Source organism: Schistocerca cancellata, chromosome 11 (assembly GCF_023864275.1).
Source record: "Schistocerca cancellata isolate TAMUIC-IGC-003103 chromosome 11, iqSchCanc2.1, whole genome shotgun sequence".
NCBI lineage: Eukaryota > Metazoa > Arthropoda > Insecta > Orthoptera > Acrididae > Schistocerca > Schistocerca cancellata.
Genome location: NC_064636.1, coordinates 171,040,793 through 171,063,448, shown reverse-complemented (window position 1 = coordinate 171,063,448; position 22,656 = coordinate 171,040,793). Strand labels below are relative to the sequence as shown.

General features: G+C 46.6%; 1 protein-coding gene across 1 annotated transcript in view; it reads left to right on the top strand.

The window, feature by feature from the left end:
* The window catches only part of LOC126108935 (ankyrin repeat domain-containing protein 65-like), a 52,901-nt gene that overhangs the window by 22,744 nt on the left and 7,501 nt on the right, over positions 1-22,656 (top strand). Inside the window, exon 2 of the mRNA XM_049914304.1 lies at positions 13,866-14,062. Within this exon, the coding sequence (XP_049770261.1) occupies positions 13,878-14,062 (185 nt within the window). The 5' untranslated portion in view covers positions 13,866-13,877. The remainder of the gene's footprint in view (positions 1-13,865; positions 14,063-22,656) is intronic.

Below are 22,656 nucleotides of genomic sequence, written 5' to 3'. Positions count from 1 at the left end.
CTTCGATAGTGTTAAGCTGCCATCGCGCATCAAGGCGGGCTACGAGGTTATTTCTGTTCGCCCCTATGTCCCGACACCTACGCGCTGCTACCAGTGTCAGCGTTTCAATCACACTCGACAGTCTTGCTCCAATGCGGCTAAATGTGTCACTTGTGGCAGGGATGCCCATGAGGGTGACTGTCCACCTCCGTCTCCTCGTTGTGTGAACTGTCAGGGTGACCATGCCGCATCCTCCCGCGACTGTCCTGTCTATAAGGAAGAACGCTGTATCCAAGAAATTCGGGTCAAAGAGAAAGTGTCCACCTCGGCTGCTCGCAAGCTATTGGCTAATAGGAAGCCCACGCTGCTCCCAGCGGGGAAATACAGCACTGTCCTCACCTCTCCTCGGACTACCCGGGAGGTAGCAACCCAGACATGCGATCTGACCTTCAGCACCACGGTCGTCCGTTCGGCCAGTGCTAAGATCGCGCGGTCGACGTCTCCTCTTCCTCCCATCACCCCACAGACACCAGCCACTTCCTCAGCTTCTGCTAAGTCGCAGACCCCGAAGTCAGATGCACGGGCCTTCAAGAAGGAACCATCCCGTGCAGACTTCCTCCGTCCCTCGACCTCCCAGCCTTCGACCGGTACTTCCACCAAACGTCCTTCTAAAAAGGCGCATAGGAAGCACAGTTCTCCTTCTCCGCCACGGCGCCTTTCTACTCCTGCGCCACCCAGCGGTTGCCGCCCCAGGCCGTCATCCGTTTCGCCTGGCCGCACCGCTGGTAGCCGTACATCTGGCCGTTCACCGGCGGAGGAAGCTCCCCCTCCCGGCCATCCTCCCGAGATGGCCGATGACCCTATAGACCCCATGGACGATGACTGTCCGCCTACTGATAGCGGCGGCAGTGCTCGCTCGAAGCCAGGCCCTAAGCGGCCTTCGAGGTGACCCCTTCTCTCATCTTCCTTTTCTTACGATGGCACTTATTAACTGGAATATTCGCAGCATTCGCTCCAACCGAGAGGACTTGAAGTTGCTGCTCCGCTTGCATCGTCCGCTCGTCGTAGCCCTCCAGGAAACGAAGCTACGCCCATGCGATCAAATTGCCTTGGCACACTACACCTCTGTGCGTTTTGACCTACCCCCTGTGGTAGGTATCCCAGCTCATGGAGGGGTTATGTTGCTGGTCCGGGATGATATTTACTACGATTTGCTGCTGTGCCCACTGACAGAACTGTACACGATTCTGGAAATCATTCACATGCAATTCGTGATGTAGGTGTGCATGGTAAGGATGGAACGTGTCACGTGTAAGAACACGATGTACACTGGTTTTAGGAATGCCAATCTCGTGTTGAAGCTGTCGTGTGGTCACATTGGTATTCGTAGCAACGGAAGCGGGAACAGTAACCTCGGCAGCTTCGTCTGTGCGAGTGCTACGACGATTGCGCTGTCGTGCGTTGAAACTTCCCGTTTCCTGAAGCGTCGCTACAAAAGGAGAAAACATCCGTCGGGAAGGTGGCTTCTTGTCAGGATAACTCTGTACAGTTCCGCTGCCTGCGTAGCATTTCGCCTACCTTCAACAACAATAAAAAAAGTTATGTCGATGCATTATTTAAAACGAGTAAACGACTATACTAATGTACCTGTACACAAGAAAAAGTATTGAAATTACTGTTCTGCTAACTTACATTCCCCATAGGTGAGTAGCATTTCTACCCTTTCATTGGTGTACATTCTACTCATACAACTCTTCAACTGACGATAGTTGACGGAATGTCGGGTGTGAATTCTGCTTATGTTTACATTCGCCCTCTGTCAACTTGAGCACGTGGATGTGTTCCATTACCCCGAGTACCTGTAGTAAGCGTTGGGAGCGTCAACGTCAGTGTTGTGTTGTGTTATGTAATTAATAACGTTGTTTCAGTGAATGGTACACTATGAAACATTTTTGAATAGGTCTTCAGGTGAGGAAATGAACTGCCGGATAAAAATTCAGGGTTCCATTCAGTCATACTGCAGTTCGTATCCATGTAAAAAACAAAGCTACTCCTGATGTCCCCCTGACGGCTTGAGACATTTTGTAATTTGCATCTGGACAAAGTTATTTAGGGTGGTCTAGATAAATGGGACACCCTGTACATGAAGATAACTATCTTATTGATTGGCGACTCCATGTTGTCTTGTGCACTACGACCAGATAACAGGTATACTTGAAAAAAGAGACAGCATTGGTCGTATATTTTTTACTATCGCAAAATCGATTTTCTGTCACTCAGTGACCATCTTCAGTGCTATATTGTATAACTTAAATTAGGATGCATTATTGTATAACTTAAATTTGTTATACAATATAGCACTGAAGATGGTCACTCAGTGACAGAAAATCGATTTTGCGATAGTAAATATACGACCAATGCTGTCTCTTTTTTCAAGTATCTTATTGATGCTATCGCCATAGTAAAACTAAGCAGGAGCGAACCGTAGTTCCATTCCACATAGACTGCAACGTGTGTGTACATTACTTATCACGTCCCAGATGTCTAATTGTAGACGCTTCCATTTGAGATTAATAGTTAAATGCCGATAGTGATGAAACAAAACACAACAAAAACATTTGAAAGTTGTTTCAAACTACTATGACTCTAGAGTACTTCCACCAAAGTGTTGCAAATACCTGCTGTGAAGATGCGCATGTATGCAGCTTGTAGAGTTCCGTTACGCTTCTGTACGACACAGCTGCAGCAAAAATAAGCCGAGCCCACCAGAATGGTTGGAGCTGGTACGGAATGTCACACATTGCTATTGGCCTTAGCAGTTTTCGTACAAATTGCTGTTAATTGGTATGTAGAAATCCAGTTCGAGCATTCTGTGGAAGTGATGTTGGCCTGTGTAGTCAGTTAAGGAGTTGTCTGCAGCAGTTCCCTTGCATAAAACGAACGCAAACAGTAAGCGGTGTATATGTCTTTCGTGCTACCTTTTGTCCCAGAGGAACTAAACTGCAGCAGAGCCGAACTGACTCCCACTGTCTCACCTGTATTTCAATGCCACGGTGTGCCCCCTGCGAACACTTGCCCTGCACTAGTGTTGCAGCAAACACTGCTGTTTCCGAAGATGTTGGTGTAATTCGTGTAGCCAGTATTGTCGCCAGAAGCTATCGTCGGCGATATGAAATTTGTGTGACCTAGAAGAACGTGCCTTCGGCCACCCCAAGGGTGAATGCTGACACTCCGGTGAGGCAGTGGCCCTTTGCGAAGCCTGCTGCCCCCACGACGCGCCTCTAGCGACACTATGTACACTTGCTGATAAAAACTATCCGTATATCTACTAGTGCACATCACTGTGGGGGGTGTGTACCGTTCCCCTTCATGATGGCAGCGAACTCTGCTGGGAATACTGACACAGAGCTATCTTATCTCTGTGGTGGGAATGCCATCCCACTGTTCCTCAACAGCCGAAGTCAGCGGATGGTTACTCATTCCAAAGGGTTCGCGTTGGGACTCTGGGTTGGCCTACCCCTTTCAGCAAAGATAGTGTTCACAAACCACTGCCTCGCAGATAATAATCCGACAGGGTGCGTTATCATGCTCATACAAACAGGCGTAGTCTCTGGACTGTTCCTCTATTAGAATGAAATTTTCACTCTGGAGTGTGCGCTGATACGAAACTCCGTGACATTAAAACTGTGTGCCAGACAGAGACTCGAACTCGGGACCATTGCCTTTCGTGAGCAAGTGATCTACCATCCGATCTACCCCAGCAAGACTAACGACCAGTCCCCACAGCTTCAATTCCGCCACCATCTCTTCTCCTACCCGCAGAGTGAACATTTCGTTCCGTAAACATGCCCCAAGGCTGTGGCTAAGCAATGTCTCCGCAATGTTCTTTCTTCCAGGAGAGCTGGTTCTGCAAGAGAGCTCCTGTGAAGTTGGGGAGGTAGGAGACGCGGTACTGGCGCAACTGAAGCTGGGGACGGGTCGTGAGTAGCGCTTGGGTAGCTCAGATGTCTAGTTCACTAGACTGTGAAAGGCAAATGTCCAGAGTTCGAGTCTCGGCCCGGCACCCAGCTTTAATCTGCCAGGATGTTCCTCTACTGCGAGCAGTATTCATATCGTCCTGCAGTCGGCGTTTCCTCAAGCACAATAAGGGGATTATGCCCATGGCGTCTTCTGTGCTTCACTGTTGGCGTTACACATTGTACAGTGGGGACAAGTAATAATCTCCAGGCATTCGCAAAGCTCAAAAATGGCAGTCTTGACGACACGGTTTATAGCGTGATTCGTCATTCCAAATGATTAGATTTTGGTCATCCACTGTCCAGTGTCGTCGCTCTTTGCGCCACCCCAAGCATCGGTGGCTTCTGAGCAGCTGTTCGGCCATTGTACTCCATTCTTAGTAACTTCCTAAACACACTGTGCTAGCTGGACTACTGGTGGCACTCCCAAACTGAAGATTAATCACTTCCAGTAATTTCGTGCGATTTTTACAACCACCCTCTGCACTGCTTGACGGTTTCTATCAGTACACGAAGCCTATCTGGTATTCTTTTAGCTGTTGCTGTTAATTTGCGTCTCCACTACGCAATCGCATCATCCAAAGTTGACACGGACACGCTTAGAAGGGGTGAAAGTTCGGGATCGATTTGTTACACAGGCGACATTCAATGACTAGTCGACGATGGACGTCATTCGACTCCCCTGACGCTCACGCCCACAAACATTCTGTTACTGCTGCTCCACTGAAAACAAAATACTGTCTCTTTTGCTGGTGGGTTCGCCACTCGTGTAATCTGCTTGTCGACACTGCATTAAATGGGCGTGTCGGTACGCTTCCGATAAGGTAGTTAGTAATATAATACTTTCATTATGCACACATCGTGTCCGCTTAAAGCTTGTTATGGCCGCGAAACCATACATTTAGTCTCTCTGACCTAGAACAAAACAGCTCCAGGGCAAGACACCGATTTTAACGGTAACTGATTCGTAATGAACTGCAATTTAAAACTGAATAAATGGCAAAAATCAGGAAATTAAGACGTTTATAAATTGAAACAACCAGAGGTTTTTCAGTGTTTAAAAGTCAGCATTTGTCAATCACTGACTGAAACAGGGGAGATGAATTTAACAGAAAACTAATGGGAAGTTGCTTCCTGAGGCGAAATAGTGAAGACATCAAAGGATCATAAGGAAAAATGGAAGATATAGTAGAAATGCTCACTTCATACACAAAATTTTTAATTTCAGTCACTAAAGAAACAGATACAAAAGTTCGGGGAATGAAGCACGGAAAAGACAAGTGAGATGTATAAATCATCAGTTTGACAAAAGGTGCTTAATGGCAAAGTAGGAATGCCTAGAGCAAAAACAGAAACCTGTAAAAGCATGCATGACTATAGGAAAGATTGTTGGCACATACCGAAAATTAGGGAGCGAAAATGGGGGACCAGTATTAAGATTATATTAAGCCAGTGTTAATGGAAAGAAAGCTGATAAACGAGATTATGTGAAACGGTCATACAAAGAAATCGAACAGGAAGACTGTTGTGGAAAGGGGTGTAGTAGATAAAGTTTAAACGGAGAGGTTCACTGAGATAATCTGAGAAGAGCTTCGTTGAGCACTGACACTGGAGAATACGAAATTGTCTCGGGTTATTGAGACACTTCGCAGCATGTACCATGATAAAACTATTCAACCTGGGAGGAAAGGTATAGGAAACCCTCAGAATTCAGTGATGTATTAATTCCAATTACCAAGAAGACAGAGGAGAGATGGGTATATTAACGCACCACTAGTTGCAAAACTCTTGTCACGTGCTACTGAAAAGTTATTTGTAGACGTATGGAAAAGCTTCTCGAAGCAGACTTTGAGAGGCAGACTTTACAAAGGCACAGACGGTGTTTAGAAAGGATAGGTTGCATGCAACAGGTGGTGGAGTGTTCGTCGCTGTTAGTAGTAGTTTATCCTGTAGTGAAGTAGAAGTGGATAGTTCCTGTGAATTATTATGGGTGGAGGTTACACTCAACAACCGAGCTAGGTTAATAATTGGCTCCTTTTACCGACCTCCCGACTCAGCAGCATTAGTGGCAGAACAACTGAGAAAAAATTTGGAATATATTTCACATAAATTTTCTCAGCATGTTATAGTCTTAGGTCGAGATTTCAATTTACCAGATATAGAATGGGACACTCAGATGTTTAGGACGGGTGGTAGGGACAGAGCATCGAGTGACAGTATACTGAGTGCACTATCCGAAAACTACCTCGAGCAATTAAACAGAGAACCGACTCGTGGAGACAACATCGTGGACCTACTGATAACAGACACGAACTTTTCGACTCTGTATGTGCAGAACAGGGAATCAGTGATCATAAGGCCGTTGCACCATCCTTGAATATGGAAGTTAATAGATAAACCTTCCTTTTTTTATATTCCTATTTAGCAAGAGTAATAGAAGGCAGATCAAAACGAAAATTTGTTCCAACACTGACAATGTTGAGTGTTCATGGAAAAAGTTAAAGGCAATCGTAAAATGCGTTTTAGACAGGTACGTGCCGAGTAAAACTGTGAGGGACGGGAAAAACCCACCGTGGTACAACAACAAAGTTAGGAAACTACTGCGAAAGCAAAGAGCTTCACTCCAAGTTTAAACGCAGCCAAAACCTCTCAAACAGAAGCTAAACGATGTCAAAGTTAGCGTAAGGAGGGCTATGCGTGAAGTGTTCAGTGAATTCGATAGTAAAATTCTATGTACCGACTTGAGAGAAAATCCTAGGAAGTTCTGGTCTTACGTTAAATCAGTAAGTGACTCGAAACAGCATAACCAGACACTCCGGGATGATGAAGGCATTGAAACAGAGGATGACACGCCTAAAGCTTTTTCCAAAGCTGTTTTACCGACGAAGACCGCACTGCAGTTCCTTCTCTAAATCCTCGCACAAACGAAAAAATGGCTGATATCGAAACAAGTGTCCAAGGAATAGAAAAGCAACTGGAATCACTCAACAGAGGAAAGTCCACTGGACCTGACGGGATACCAATTCGATTCTACACAGAGTACGCGAAAGAACTTGCCCCCCTTCTAACAGCCGTGTACCGCAAGTCTCTAGAGGAACGGAAGGTTCCAAACGATTGGAAAAGAGCACAGGTAGTCCCAGTCTTCAAGAAGGGTCGTCGAGCAGATGCGCAAAACTATAGACCTATATCTCTGACGTCGATCTGTTGTAGAATTTTAGAACATGTTTTTTGCTCGAGTATCATGTCGTTTTTGGAAACCCAGAATCTATGTAGGAATCAACATGGATTCCGGAAACATCGATCGTGTGAGACCCAACTCGCTTTATTTGTTCATGAGACCCAGAAAATATTAGATACGGGCTCCCAGGTAGATGCTATTTTTCTTGACTTCCGGAAGGCATTCGTTACAGTTTCGCACTGTCGCCTGATAAACAAAATAAGAGCCTACGGAATATCAGACCAGCTGTGTGGCTGGATTGAAGAGTTTTTAGCAAACAGAACGCAGCATGTTGTTCGCAATGGAGAGACGTCTACAGACGTTAAGGTAACCTCTGGCGTGCCACAGGGGAGTGTTATGAGACCATTGCTTTTCACAATATATATATATAAATGACCTAGTAGATAGTATCGGAAGTTCCATGCGGCTTTTCGCGAATGATGCTGTAGTATACAGAGAAGTTGCAGCATTAGAAAATTGTAGCGAAATGCAGGAAGATCTGCAGCGGATAGGCACTTGGTGCAGGGAGTGGCAACTGACCCTTAACACAGACAAATGTAATGTATTGCGAATACATAGAAAGAAGGATCCTTTATTGTATGATTATATGATAGCGGAACAAACACTGGTAGCAGTTACTCCTGTAAAATATCTGGGAGTATGCGTGCGGAACGATTTGAAGTGGAATGATCATATAAAATTGTTGGTAAGGCGGGTACCAGGTTGAGATTCATTGGGAGAGTCCTTAGAAAATGTAGTCCGTCAACAAAGGAGGTGGCTTAAAAAACACTCGTTCGACCTATCATTAAGTATTTCTCATCAGTGTGGGATCTGTACCAGATCAGGTTGACGGAGGAGATAGAGAAGATCCAAAGAAGAGCGGCGCGTTTCGTCACAGGGTTATTTGGTAACCGTGATAGCGTTACGGAGATGTTTAGCAAACTCAAGTGGCAGACTCTGCAAGAGAGGCGCTCTGCATCGCGGTGTAGCTTGCTCGCCAGGTTTCGAGAGGGTGCGTTTCTGGATGAGGTATCGAATATATTGCTTCCCCCTACTTATACCTCCCGAGGAGATCACGAATGTAAAATTAGAGAGATTAGAGCGCACACAGAGGCTTTCAGACAGTCGTTCTTCCCGCGAATCATACGCGACTGGAACAGGAAAGGGAGGTAATGACAGTGGCGCGTTAAGTGCCCGCCGCCACACACCGTTGGGTAGCTTGCAGAGTATAAATGTAGATGTAGATGTAGAAGGTAGTTGTCAGATATGGACCAATACTGAACCAAACAACTTGGGCAAAACCAAAACCGCACAAGTAAGATTCCTGAAACATGAAAGGATTGGTAGTTGTGAAGCAACTGAAACAGGCTTGTCCTATCCATTACTTTGTATCTTCAGCAACCTGTGCAGCAAACCTGTGGGAATGGACCATGCTACGCTGAGGGAATTACTTCAGGGAATGAGTCAAAAGTAGTAGTTATCATATGGTTTGGAAAATAGCTTAGTGTGGATCATGTAGAGGATGTAAAGTAACAACTAGCAACAGCACATAGAAGTATTTCTGAACAAGACTAACATTTTGATCAGTTAGAAATTTAAAAATTTGTTTGGAGTGTAGCGTTGCATGAAAGTCAAATGTGGATGACAAACAGTTCACACAAGAACAAAATAGCTTCTGTAATGTGGTGCTACAGGAGAATGCTTAACATTAGGTGGAGAGACTTGATTCATAATGAGATACTGAAGCTATGATAGAACAGAAATTTATACAAAATTTTACTGAAGGTGGGATCAGTTGTCACGAGAATCTAGATGCATTGAAGAACTGTCAGTGGGATAAGAGAGGTATGGGTATGGAGTAAAAATTGTAGAGGGATACATGAGGTTAACAACGGAATGAAGACTAAAATGGACATAAGTGGCAACAGTTATGCAGAAACAGACTTGCACGGGATAAACTAGTGTGGATAAGAGCATCGAACCAGTCTATGAACTGAAGAGGGCAGTAGTTCTGACACAATAGAAGACAATTGTGGTTTGCATGCAGTAAGGGCGAGAGGCCACAATCTTCCATACTGAGCAGTACATGGTGGTGAACAGTGGGGCAAACTACTACTGGAAAAGCAAGGATAGTTCCGTTAGCCTTTCAGTTCCATTGTGGTGTGTATTTGAGTCCTTCACCAAAATAAATACTGATCGGCGAAAGACGTGTGAAGTGTCTCAGACGGGAAGGATTATTCCAGACATACTTTCGGTGATCAAACAAGCAACTGTTCGGTTCAGATGAATCTATTGAAAGTTAAGGTACCTGCATACGTTAATCTGTTTCGTACTTCACTAAAAGAAAATTCTGCGAACAGCTATTCTAAAACTGAAGGCCAGTTTTTTCGAGGTGCAGATATGGATTGTGAAACCTGTTTCACGACGAGCTCAACGAACGGACAAATTTTTCAACACTTGTTCATGTTTTTCAGTAGTCCAGTTCCTCACTTCAGCAGGCTCTCTCATAATATGGGTTCCTTAACACAGGCCTAGCAGCTACGTCTCTTCGTAAATTTTGAGCTGAGTGGATACTTGGTAAGAAATAAGCATGATACCTGGAAATATTGTACAATAATCTCAAACGAAATGACGTAAAACTTTTAGCACTCAACTTTCTCAATTATCGACGTCAGTTGAATATTTCGTCATATATTACGTATAATGGTTTATTCTAATGTAACACAAAACAAACATAGGATTCATTAAAGGTTGAAGGGTGTAACTGAGTGATTTTGACTATTGTTTGGAGATTGCAATGGCTTGTAGGGTTGTCTCTCTAATACAAATTCGGACACTAACTCACTGTGGTGTACACAAGTTTTAGGAACTGAACCTGACGAGCGCACGCCTCGTGGTCTGTGCCCTGCCGTGTGATGCAGGTGGGGACCTCTTTTGTGGCCCCAAGGAGTACGCTGACCCTACCCTTCTTCCGCGACTGTTTCGTTCGGCCCTCCACGATAATTTTAGTTCAGTATGCGTCTACAAAGACGGATTAAACATCAAATACAGCATTTGTTACGCATTTCGTAAATGCAAGGTGTAATGGTTCATTTACGTGACCATTACGGCACTCCAATCCCAGTTCTCGATACCAGTAAAATCGTACTACTTTTCAGTAACATATATTTTTCTGACAATATTCACGTTTGGTGATATGGTTCTTGTGTGTGTTCATTTCTGAGAGACTGTCATAATCTTTGACTTGTAACCGTTTTGGCGCGAATGCCCACAGAGCAGTCTTTGTTTCACTTTGCAGAAGTTATTTCGCTTTGTAAAAGGACAGTCAAATCTTGTTTGGTTAAAATGGATATTAAATATGTGAAGATTGACACAAAACTGTTTTCTTGATGACGTGACAATTAAGTATATATGAATTTACAAGATGTTTAATAAAAAACGTGGATCGTGAACACCAAGTCAAATTATTTCTACCATACCATTGTTCTGATCTGGGATTGTTTGATCATTAAGAATTTCCTGAAAAACGCATTTGTTAGGTCTTCAAATATTGCTAAAATATAGATCTGGACCTTCTAGCAGTCAAAGTGGAATCACTCTAGAATCAACAAGATGAGCCATAACAACTTCTAAGAAATCTACGTGGAATCCATTCAAGATGTGCCAAAATTAATGACCTTTTTACAGTGGCTTCATTATTTCCTTTCTGACGATACCATCTACAGTCAATAACTTTGTTGTTGCCCGATAAATTGCACATACGCTGCGTGGGCAACATTATTAATCTGATTTCTAACCTACTTTGCAAGCGGTGGTATTGTTGGAAAGGGGACACGAGAACCGCTCCCTTCCGAGTGCCTGTTAGTGTGTACACTGCAGAGTTGGTTCCCATATCTCAGACTCTGCGGTACATCAAATGAATGGACACCACGAACTTCCTGATCGGTAGCGATTTTGTGAGTGGCTTAGACGGCACGTGCCTGTGCATCCAAAAATTCTCTTTGTCACAAACATCTAGATCCCACTGGTTGACCTTGACATGTCAAGACAGTGACCTTCATATGGACACCAAGCCATATAGGCGTTCCAGGAAATGAACTCCCGGACTGTCTAACAAATGATGCAGCTATGGGAGATCAACCACATGTAGCAATGAAACTTCCTGGCAGATTAAAACTGTGCGCCCGACCGAGACTCGAACTCGAGACCTTTGCCTTCCGCGGGCAAGTGCTTTACCATCTGAGCGATACTAGGCAGACTTACAATTAAGACTTTGAGGCAATATTTGAGGCCCTGGAAATTGGAATGGTAACCCGCTAAGGTCCAAAGCAAATGGAGTAATTAAAGGGTCCACTGAGATGTGGCACACTCCTTTCTAGGCCACTCACAAAGATGCCATAGCATTGTGCCGACAACGCACCAGCTACTGCAGACTCACAAACCAGCTCCTTCTGGATCAGGAAATCCTGGGTCACTGCAGCTGCGGCAGTCTGATGATAGCGCACGTTCTTGTCGAGTGCTGCCTCTTGGCCGATCTGTGGCAAGCTCTCAGCTATCCTACCTCACTGCCTCAAATGCCTTCAGATGATGAGACAGGCCCCTACCAAAGCGTTCTGAATTTTATACTGTAACACCCCACCCGTCACTTAGCTGGTTTTGGCGTGTGTTCACCCCAACTAATTGACTAACAGATCAACAGGGAGTGCAAAAATGCCGCAATATCGGATAACGCAAAAAAGTAATAAGGCCCTGTGACTCCTGATTGAACTGTGGTAGCAGTGTGGACATCAATTTATTCAGAATTGATCACTTTTAATTAAAAAGGTGTGCACATTGATGTTATATTAAACTATTGAACACCAGATGCAAATGTTGAACATAAAAGTAAGAAAGTGACTTGGGATTTCAACTACTTGATTGAAAACAGATGCAGTCGATTAGCACAAATTTAACTCCCGACCTTCAATCATCACATTACAAGACTCTATCAGGCAGTGGTAATAAATTGCGTTTGTGTGGAGTAAAGCGCCATAACTCGAAAGTAATTCCTATCGACTGACCCAGGTGTAATGCGAAGTGCAAGAAGAATTCTACAATACATGGCCCATGAAACCCTCGTGAAAACTTTGCCGACGTGATCCAACAGATTAATCAGTGGCCGGAGCGGGCGCTATATCACCGAACACAGCGTGGCGGAGCGGCGGCGTTGTGTGGACGTCGGCCGACCTCGTGGTACTGCAAGGCTGCGCTCGTCTACTCACTCATAGCTATCTTGCTCAGTACATAGCTGAACCAAAACTTTCTATCTCCAAGCTCAATCGTTCCATTTGCTAAGTCTTAAACTGCAGAGATGCTCACTCTATCAGGCAAGCTGAGTAAAGAATGCCACGTCTGCACTCTAGGCAAGCTGGGAATGGAACACCTCTACAGGGACTTCTCCCAGTCCGCTCTTCGCCTCGGTTTCCCCTCCAGCAAAATCACTTACGCCAATTGCAGTGCAAGTAGCGTTAAATATGTGTCACTTCCCAGCGATGACCAATACCTGCTCTGGGAAGTGAACAAATTCCCACAACTTCCCTTGCTCTCAACTTCTGCAGTTTAGCTCCTCCCAGGCCACCCATCAAGGTTACCGTCTGCACAAACACCAAGTTTTGCGGAGCTCTGACTCCCAGGAGAGTACTTCAAATTCCTCGGTCCTACGTTCCCATCGGAGACCGGCGTAATTCATTCTGTCGCTCTTCACCTGAATTGCTTCAGACTCAGTGGACCGTGAATTCAGCGTGAAGTTGCTGTAGTCAGGAAGACGCATATTTTGACCTCTGTTGACCGCTCCACCGTAGCTTTGTGCGGCTTTCTCGCATGTTTCACAGAAAACGGGACGATGGACATTTATCAGCAGGCGTACAAGTTCTCCGTCTGTTTCCTGGTACACCAGCATGGAGTCGGGGTCGACCACCCACTCACTGTCACTCACCTTAAGGCAGCTGGAGGCCGCGCACAGTTACCGCTTCCTCAGAGCTTCAGCCGCCCTAAGCTGCCTATTGTCGCTTCCCTTAGCCGCTCCCCTGGCGGCCACAGTCAATTCTGAGTACTTCCCTGGGGTAAACTAGCCTCCAGTAAGTCGACGCGTTTCCAGTTTTCATGGCGTGTGAAATACTTTAAAACCATCACCCAACATTAATTATTCCAATATGTCCATACTATACCCTCTACAAGATGCATTGTGCCTTGTCAGTCATTTTTGTTCGGCCCTACTGTTAACTCAACGTGAGTTAGGCGATCTTTAATGACTTCATGTAAGGGGCATAGTTCTTGCCATCTTACAATACTAAAGCATAATACTCATCTAGTTTGTGTTCAGGTGGTTATGGTAGGGGAGAGCCGACTCCTGCAGGATGAACTCATCATGAGATAGCAGGTTACTCTGTTCCCCTCAAGATGCTGTGCCTTTAGACTCGATTGTACAAGATGCTCCCTGGGTACTCTATTTTGCCTATCATGTTAAAACTGGTGTGTGTGTGTGTGTGTGTGTGTGTGTGTGTGTGTGTGTGTGTGTGTCTGTGAATTAGTAATCGTCTTACAGGGTATTGTCACTTACCTTGTGGCAACTATACAGATTCACTGATGTCCGAGTGTGTGTGTGTGTGTTTCAGACACTGACTGCGATGGCAGAGTCGGAGCGAGACAGCCTAGCAGGCGGCCAGGGCGCACCACTGGAGGAGTCTGGCGAGGGAGCAGGCGTGGGGCAGGCCGCGGCCGCGGCAGCGGTTGAGAGCTGGCTAGCGCAGCAGCCGGTGGCGCCAGACACCGCAGCCCAGGAGTCTGTTGAGGCGCTGGCACGGCAATTCAGGTACTCACTAGGCAACATTTCGTGCAATACCTGCATACGCAATAGACACGTTGCTTTCCTATCTGCTCTGTTCACACAGCTTGCAGCAAACTGACCATTTCGGATTGAACAAAATACACAGGGTGGCAATTATTGTACTATATGAAATAAAATAGTCATAACTTCTGAACAGTTTGCGTTAGGACGTTCAAACTGCGCGGTTGGCCGCGGAGCATGATGGGAGTTAGTATGCGAACGTGCATGTGCAAGTGAAAATGTCACAGTACAGCGCGCCTGAACGCTTGTGAAGCCCTACTATGCGAGCAGTAAGAGCCCACCTGCGGCTCGAAGTTTGTGACAGAGTTATAGCTGAAAACAACTGGTTCAAGTGTGCTAACAATCAAGAATTTTATTTGTAAGTTTGAGAGATCAGGTAGTCTTGATGACAGTATTGGCAATGTCTGTTGTGCAAAATGAGTGAAAACGCCCGAAAGCATCGAGGACATGCACTGTTTCATAAAAGCTGGAAAACGGTGGGAATCATCCGCGAGACGCTGAAACAAATTTTTGTTCAAGTCCTGCATCTCTTCCCATACAAAATTCAGTTCAATCAGCTGTTACGCCTCAGGGCCATGAACAGTGGTTGTGCTTCGCCAACACAGTCGTCCACAGCATTGATTTTGAGGTGAATATGGTTTAGTGACAAAGGCCACGTCCAGTTGGATGAGTTAGTCAATAAGCAAAATTCGCTCATATGGGAGACTGAGAATCCGCATTTTGCGACCGAGAAGTCTCCTGAGCCGCAAGGGGTGACTGTACAGAGAGTGAACAATAATCAGTGCGGTGTTCCTGTTGAAGAGTATGTGAAGAATTTGGAACATTATGCCATCCCCATCATGTAAAGCGACCCTGATTACGTCAGGATGGGGTTCATGTAAGACTCGGCTCGACCCCCAACGAAGTGGGAGTGTGTTTGATGTCCTGAAGGAGCGCCTTGGGTACCGCATTCTGGCTGTCAAGTGCCCAGTGGCCAATGGCTTGGGCCTCGACTGGCTGCTATATTCTCTGAATCTGAACACATGCAACTCCTTTTTATGGACCCACGTTAAAGAAAACATGTACAGCAGTAACTCCAAAACCGTTGCTGACCTGAAAGCAGCCATTCAGGACATCTTTGACAGTATCGACGTTGACACTTTAGTGGGTCATGCAGAATTTCGCTGTCAATATGCGTCACATCGTTGCCAATCGAACATGTCATAACGGAAATCTGAATATCCTTAGAAAAGTTTACCTGTTTAATGAAGTGTGTGCACGCTGTAGTGCGTCACTAACTCACTTTTTTAATTTAGTTCAATAACTGTCACCTGGTATGCACTCGTTTTCTACCGTGACATTTTTATAGTAATGTCGATTCTTCGGTTTCTACGCTACTAGACTCACATACACTGCGACGGTACACTTGACAGGCGCACTGGGTGTACTGTCTCCAAAGAACATGGACGGAGAACAATGGTCCTTGCGAATCCATACCCCAGTGTCTCCATATGGCGACTGCAGTAACTGTTACAGCTCAACACACAGTGTAAAAATACCCCAAATTCGGCAGTTGTTTACACTCACCGTACTGCGTAGTGTAAAATGTGCCTCGTCACGCCATAGAACGCTGCTTGCTAAAATGTCGTAAAACCAAACAGCTAATTCAGAACGTTGCTGTGAGTCGTGAGATCTCGGTTGCAGCCCAGTATGGATCTTGCACGGCCACCATTTGTAAAATAGACCACACGTCTTTGCATGCCGTTGACCACGGGATGGACAACTACATACACTACTCGGGGCTCATGCTGCATGGTCAGTTACAGCAATGTCAAACACGCAAGCAATGTCAAACACGCAAGCAATGTCAAACACGCAAGCACGCCTTCCTTTTCCAGGTGCCACACCAAAGTTTTAGAGTTCCATTATCCTCTTTAAACCAATTCCTGACATCAGGCCTCTCCTCGGCGATTCTCTCGAAGTGCTCCGCTGCGATTGCTACTGTGAATATAAATGTTTCACTAAAACCGCTCTTCTGCACACACATACTGCCAGCTAACGTTATGTCCTGCCAAATGAAAATGTGGCTGTCATGCTCTCATACTGTGTACAATGCCTTGTTTGGACCAGGTGGCCATAACTGGAACTAAGCAGTAATGCAATAGCGTATCTACCAAGTTTCTTTCCCATACGATAGTTACAGGCCACACTATGCCTCCGTGAGTAGTTCCACTTCAGTTAGAGCCACGTGCTACAATAAACTCTAGAATGCTATGTGCCGAGCTTAATTGAGGGGTGGAAAAGACGCACTGCGGTAACCCAATCGCTTTACAAAGATGGCACGGAAGCAGAGAGAACTTTACGGCAGATTGCAACGCAGCCACAGCCTCGCAAACAGAAACTAAATGACGCCAAATATAGCGAATGGAAGGCTATGCATAAACCATTCAATGAATTCCAAAGTAAAATTGTCTACAGACGTGACAGGAAACTTAAGTTGCTTTGGTCTTAAATCATTAGCAGCGGACGCGTGGACACACTGGTCATAATGGCACTGGAGCATAGGATGACGCACAAATGGTAGAAATACAGGGTCTTTCAAAAAGAATATACGTATTTCGAATGCACACACTTACTACAGATATACGAATATGAAACTTTACAAGCACACATTTACGAACCTCTCAAGTTCGTATTACAGATGTTCAATATGTCCTCAGCGACACGGACAATCACATCGATATTCAAATTCCTTCCATACTCGAGCAGGAATGTCCTTTGTCACAGATGTTACGGCAGTACGGATCTGGTGCTTCAACCCTTCCAGGTTCTGTGAGAGTGGTGGTACATGAACGTCGTCTTTAACGAAACCCCACATGAAGAGGACAGCGAGTGTCAAATCCGGTGACTGTGGAGCCCAGCTGAGACATTCTAAGTCGCAAACTCCTTGACGACCAGTCCAACGGTTCAGTAGAGTTTCATTCAGATATTCACGCACTTGGCGTCTCCAGTGATGGGTTGCGCTGTGTTGTTGAAAAATGAATCGGAGGATCAATTTAGTAGCTCAACCTGAAACGTCTTTGCACTGTAATCGCGGAATTGCAATTCGCAAACTGGAGAACGCGAACCGATTTCTGCTGCGGAGTAGCCATTTTAAACATACGACGGTCACAAAGAAAAACAGAAGACAACTGACATCTAGCGGCTGTTAATATAAACTAGACCATGTATTCGTTTCTCCAATAGCTGGGCCGAAGCGCACCGATCGATAGTTCGGACAAAATAATACTTTGTAACACGTATGTTCGTTTTGAAACACCTCTACGCCTTCTTCCAAAACTTGCGCACAGGAACATCGAGCTATAGTTCCTCGTTTAAATAGTCGCATGAATGACAAAATAACACATCGAAATAGGTGACGAAGGGCAAGAAAAGCAACTGAAATCGCTCAACAGAGAAGGCCATTGGACCAGACAGGACAAGAGTATGTGATAGTGTTTACGCCTCTAGAGCAGCAGTGTAGCTAGTTCTCTAGAGAACTAAACTGTTCCTAATGTTTAGTAAAACACCGCAAGTCATTCCCATTTTTCTGAAAGGTCGTCGATCAGAAGCACAAAGTTACATAGATCTTTATCTATGACGTCGGTCTGTTGTAGAATTTCGGGGCGTTTCACGCTCTCATATCGAAACATTTCTGTAGACTGAAAATCGCCTCTATAGGTACCAATATGGGCTCTGGAAACGACATTTGGGTGAACCCCGCCTTGTTCTGTTCTCCTAAGAAATCCATAAAGCAGTAGATAAAGGTGCCCACGTTAATGCCGTGCTCCTTCACCTCTGGAAGGCATTGAAGAAACTGCCAAGTAATGAACAGCAAACCCGGGTCTCCATGCTTGCTAGGCAGAAAAGCTAACCATTACAGCACCACAGCCCGATGGTCAACATAGCAGCATGAAACATAGCTGCATGAATACCTAAGTTGAGTGCCCTCCCCAACACACACTTCACATCTTCTGCTTATTTTCCCTTGCATCGTTCGGCAATGTTGAACCATCGTGCTGCGGTGGTGTAATGGTTAGCATTCTTGCCTAGCAAGCAAGCCTACCCAGGTTAGAGTCCGAGAAGCAGCACGAATTTTAATTCATCTCTCCTGCTTCGATAATTAGTCATTTAACTGAAGAGTTTCTAGCAAACAGAAAACAGTATGTAGTTCTGAACGGAGAAATTTCTTGAAGTACATATAGTTACACAGGATGGTGTTCCAGAACTACTACGTTTCACAATATTAATTGTATGAATCACAGTTGACCCTCAGCGTACGAGATGTGTTCAAAAAGAAACCGAAGTTTTGCTGTATCAACTTTATCGCTTATTGTACAACGTTTTAAGCACTGTCCCGTTCAAAATAGTCCCTCTACGGGCAATATACCGTTTCCATTCCCTCCCCCCCCCCCCCCCCACCACCACCACCCAGCTTTGGAACTACTCCTGGAACACATTTTGTTAGATGGCGTGAACGATGCTCTTCGCATAGTCCTGTATCTCCTCTACACTTTGCGAACAATGTCGTTCCAATGCGTTTTTGAACTTGGGAAATGGGAAAAGTCGGGTGTAGCTAGGTCCCGAGAATACAGTGGATGGGGCACAACGGGAACGTGGAGTTTAGCTAGAGAGCTGCAGACAATGCGTGACGATTGGTCCCCCCCCCAGAATTCAGGCTTCTTCCTGCACACAGGAACACTCATTCTCACTGGGATTCCCTGGTAGACTTCCTCGTTTACCATCTCACAATGTGGCACAAATTCATGATGGACAAGGCTTTGTAGGTAAACACAATCACCACCTTGATCTTTGACACTCCGCCGGCCGGAGTGGCCGAGCGGTTCTAGGCGCTACAGTCTCGAACCGCGCTACCGCTAAGGTCGCAGGTTCGAATCCTGCCTCGGGAATGGATGTGTGATGTCCTCAGGTTAGTTTGGTTTAAGTAGTTCTACGTTCTAGGAGACTGATGGCGTCAGAAGTTAAGTCCCATAGTGGTCAGTCATTCTAACCATTTTGCCACTCTTGTGCACTTTTTGGACAAGGTGGCACCCTTGCCCATCAATAGCGGCGACTGCATTCTTGTTTCAGCATCATTAGCACACACCCACGTCTCATCGACTGTTCTGATGTTCTTAAAGTTTTCGTAGTTATGAACAGCGACGAGCAGTTCCTCGTACATTTCAGCACGGGTATTTCTGCTCTCCAGTCAACCAACGCGGTACGAATTTTGCACTGAGACGACGCATCTTTAGTTTTTCACTCAAAACTTGATGGCCCGATGCTACACTAATGCCCACCACCTCAGCAACTTCCTGAACAGTTAAGAATTCACAGCAAAAACGGTATCCACATGGCCATCATCTGTTGAGGTGGAAGGATGTCCATGCTTGGACTCGTCATATAGACATTCTGCCCTTCCAAAAATGTTTAAACCACTCGTAGCACTGCGTGCGAATCAGTCCTGCCCACATATGCTTGTTTAAGCATTTGAAATGCCTCTGTGAAGGTTTCGCAAACTTCGTAGCAGAATCTCACGCCTCACGCCCTGTACACGTGCTTACTTCAGTGGCTATGGTTCACTTGCTAATTGGCTAGCCGGCCGATGTGGCCGTGCGGTTAAAGGCGCTTCAGTCTGGAACCGCGTGACCGCTACGGTCGCAGGTTCGAATCCTGCCTCGGGCATGGATGTGTGTGGATGTCCTTAGGTTAGTTAGGTTTAATTAGTTCTAAGTTCTAGGCGACTGATGACCTTAGAAGTTAAATCGCATAGTGCTCAGAGCCATTTGAACCATTTGAGCTAATTGGCTAATTGCCCGAGCGACACGAGGCAAATGGCAGTTTTTTTTTATCGAAACCTGCCGCTAAGGGCTCTCAGTAGCTGAAGCTCGCTCTCTGCTGGTTGCTGCGCCATTTCATAAGTTCGGCTTCCTTTTGAACACATCTCGTAAGTGTAACGTATTGAGAATACATAGACAGAAACCCCTTCACTGTGCGGTCACACAACTGCATAATAATCACTGGAAGCAGTTAAATATGTAAGAGTATGTGTACAGAGTGATTCTAATTGGAACGACCATGTGAGATTAATCGCAAGTAAGGCAGATGCCAGACTGGGCCATTGGAATAATCCTCGGGAAAAGCAGCAGTGTCTGCACAGGACGCAGTGGCCGGTGGGCAGCGACATCTTCTCGCCCAAAGCGCTGGGAGAGTTTGGAAGGGGAGGCTGGCCTTGCATGCCCACTTCCTGCCATCTGACATACTAGCGAATCCTGTTTACCAGTACCTCTGAAGTGACATATCCACAGATCGTTAGGTGTAGGGAGTGCCTATATTGTTGGCGACACCCCAAATCACTTTCGGCCTCCCGACCAGTGTTCGGTTTATACTGCGGAGCTTTACGCTGTTCTCCAGGCTGTCCACTACATCCGCCGCCATCGGCGGATACAGTACGTTATCTGCCCAGATTCTCTCAGCTCTCTCCTCAGTCTCAAAGCTCTTTACCCTGTGCACCCTCTGGTCCACCGGATTCAGGACTGTCTGCGCTTGCTCCACTTGGGGGGCGTCTCGGTGGCGTTCCTCTGGCTGCCGGGACGCGTTGGTATCTGCGGAAATGAGGCGGCCGATATTGCAGCCAAGGCTGCAGTCTCTCTTCTCCGGCCAGCTTTTCCATAGATTCCCGTCGCCGATCTACGGAGCGTTTTATGTCGTCGTGTTGTTCATTTATGGCACGCGCATTGGTCGACACTTCCCCAAAATTGCGGGACGTGAAAACTTTCTTGTGCTTGGACCTCTTCCTCCCGAACGCGTCGTCGGGAGGAGGTAATTTTAACTAGACTCCGGATAGGGCACTGTCTTTTTAGCCATCGACATCTTTTAAGCGGCGATCCTCCCCCACTCTGTCCCCACTGCTCTCAGCTGTGGACGGTAGGACACCTTTTACTTGAGTGCCCCTATTTTACTCCGTTACGCGCCCGTCTACAGCTGTCGCCTGATATATCGTCAATTTTAGCAGATGACACGCGCTCGGCCGATCGCGTTCTAGAGTTCATTCGTGCCAGTGAAGTGACGTCCGTCATTTGAAGCTTTTTTGGGGACAACCAACCCCTTTCTGTAGTGGATTTTTAAGCCTTCCTTCTACTTTTAGTTTCTCCAATTTTTTGAGTTTCGTTCCCATTGCTGCTGGTTTCCGTTTTCGGTTTTTTACTGCTTCCTAAGTCACAGACCGGGCGCTAATGACCACAGCAGTTTTGCGCCCTAAAACCAAAACAAAAAAAAAACAAAATATCCACAGATCCTTATTCTTAACAAAACCTCCCACATAGCATGCTACTGACACTTCCTTTTCATGCCAAACTCTCCACAGTAAATCATAACTCTTGATTCACTGCTCTGTTCACCACGACATCTGAAGCTACAGCTTACAGACAGTCGCAGCAACTCTTACACCCTGTCAGTCAGTAGCTGAACATCTTAGATGGATGCAAGGGAGTGCCGCAGAAACAATCTGTAAGTACTTAACTCCTTAGTAACACAACTTGCAGCAGCCCAGTGCAGGATGGCTGTGGCTCGCCCAAGTAATTCTTCTGCCTCAAATACTCAGGTACGTGCATTGGCTGACTGTACCCTTAGACACACTCTTCTCCTCCGCCAGTGCCGTTTCTTCGCGCTCAGCAGCCCCTCGCGTGGCAGTGGCGCGATCCTTGCCTCACTTCCTCACTTGGTGACACAGTGGGCAGTGACCCATCGACCGCGTGCTGCTGGTCGTGGCTGCTACCTGGGACCGCTGTTGGCCCACTGCAGCGTGTAGTGGCAGCTCCAGTATCGGATAGCCCGCGTGCTGCTGGTCGTGGCTGCTACCTGGGACCGCTGTTGGCCCACTGCAGCGTGTAGTGGCAGCTCCAGTATCGGATAGCCCGCGTGCTGCTGGTCGTGGCTGCTACCTGGGACCGCTGTTGGCCCACTGCAGCGTGTAGTGGCAGCTCCAGTATCGGATAGCCCGCGTGCTGCTGGTCGTGGCTGCTACCTGGGACCGCTGTTGGCCCACTGCAGCGTGTAGTGGCAGCTCCAGTATCGGATAGCCCGCGTGCTGCTGGTCGTGGCTGCTACCTGGGACCGCTGTTGGCCCACTGCAGCGTGTAGTGGCAGCTCCAGTATCGGATAGCCCGCGTGCTGCTGGTCGTGGCTGCTACCTGGGACCGCTGTTGGCCCACTGCAGCGTGTAGTGGCAGCTCCAGTATCGGATAGCCCGCGTGCTGCTGGTCGTGGCTGCTACCTGGGACCGCTGTTGGCCCACTGCAGCGTGTAGTGGCAGCTCCAGTATCGGATAGCCCGCGTGCTGCTGGTCGTGGCTGCTACCTGGGACCGCTGTTGGCCCACTGCAGCGTGTAGTGGCAGCTCCAGTATCGGATAGCCCGCGTGCTGCTGGTCGTGGCTGCTACCTGGGACCGCTGTTGGCCCACTGCAGCGTGTAGTGGCAGCTCCAGTATCGGATAGCCCGCGTGCTGCTGGTCGTGGCTGCTACCTGGGACCGCTGTTGG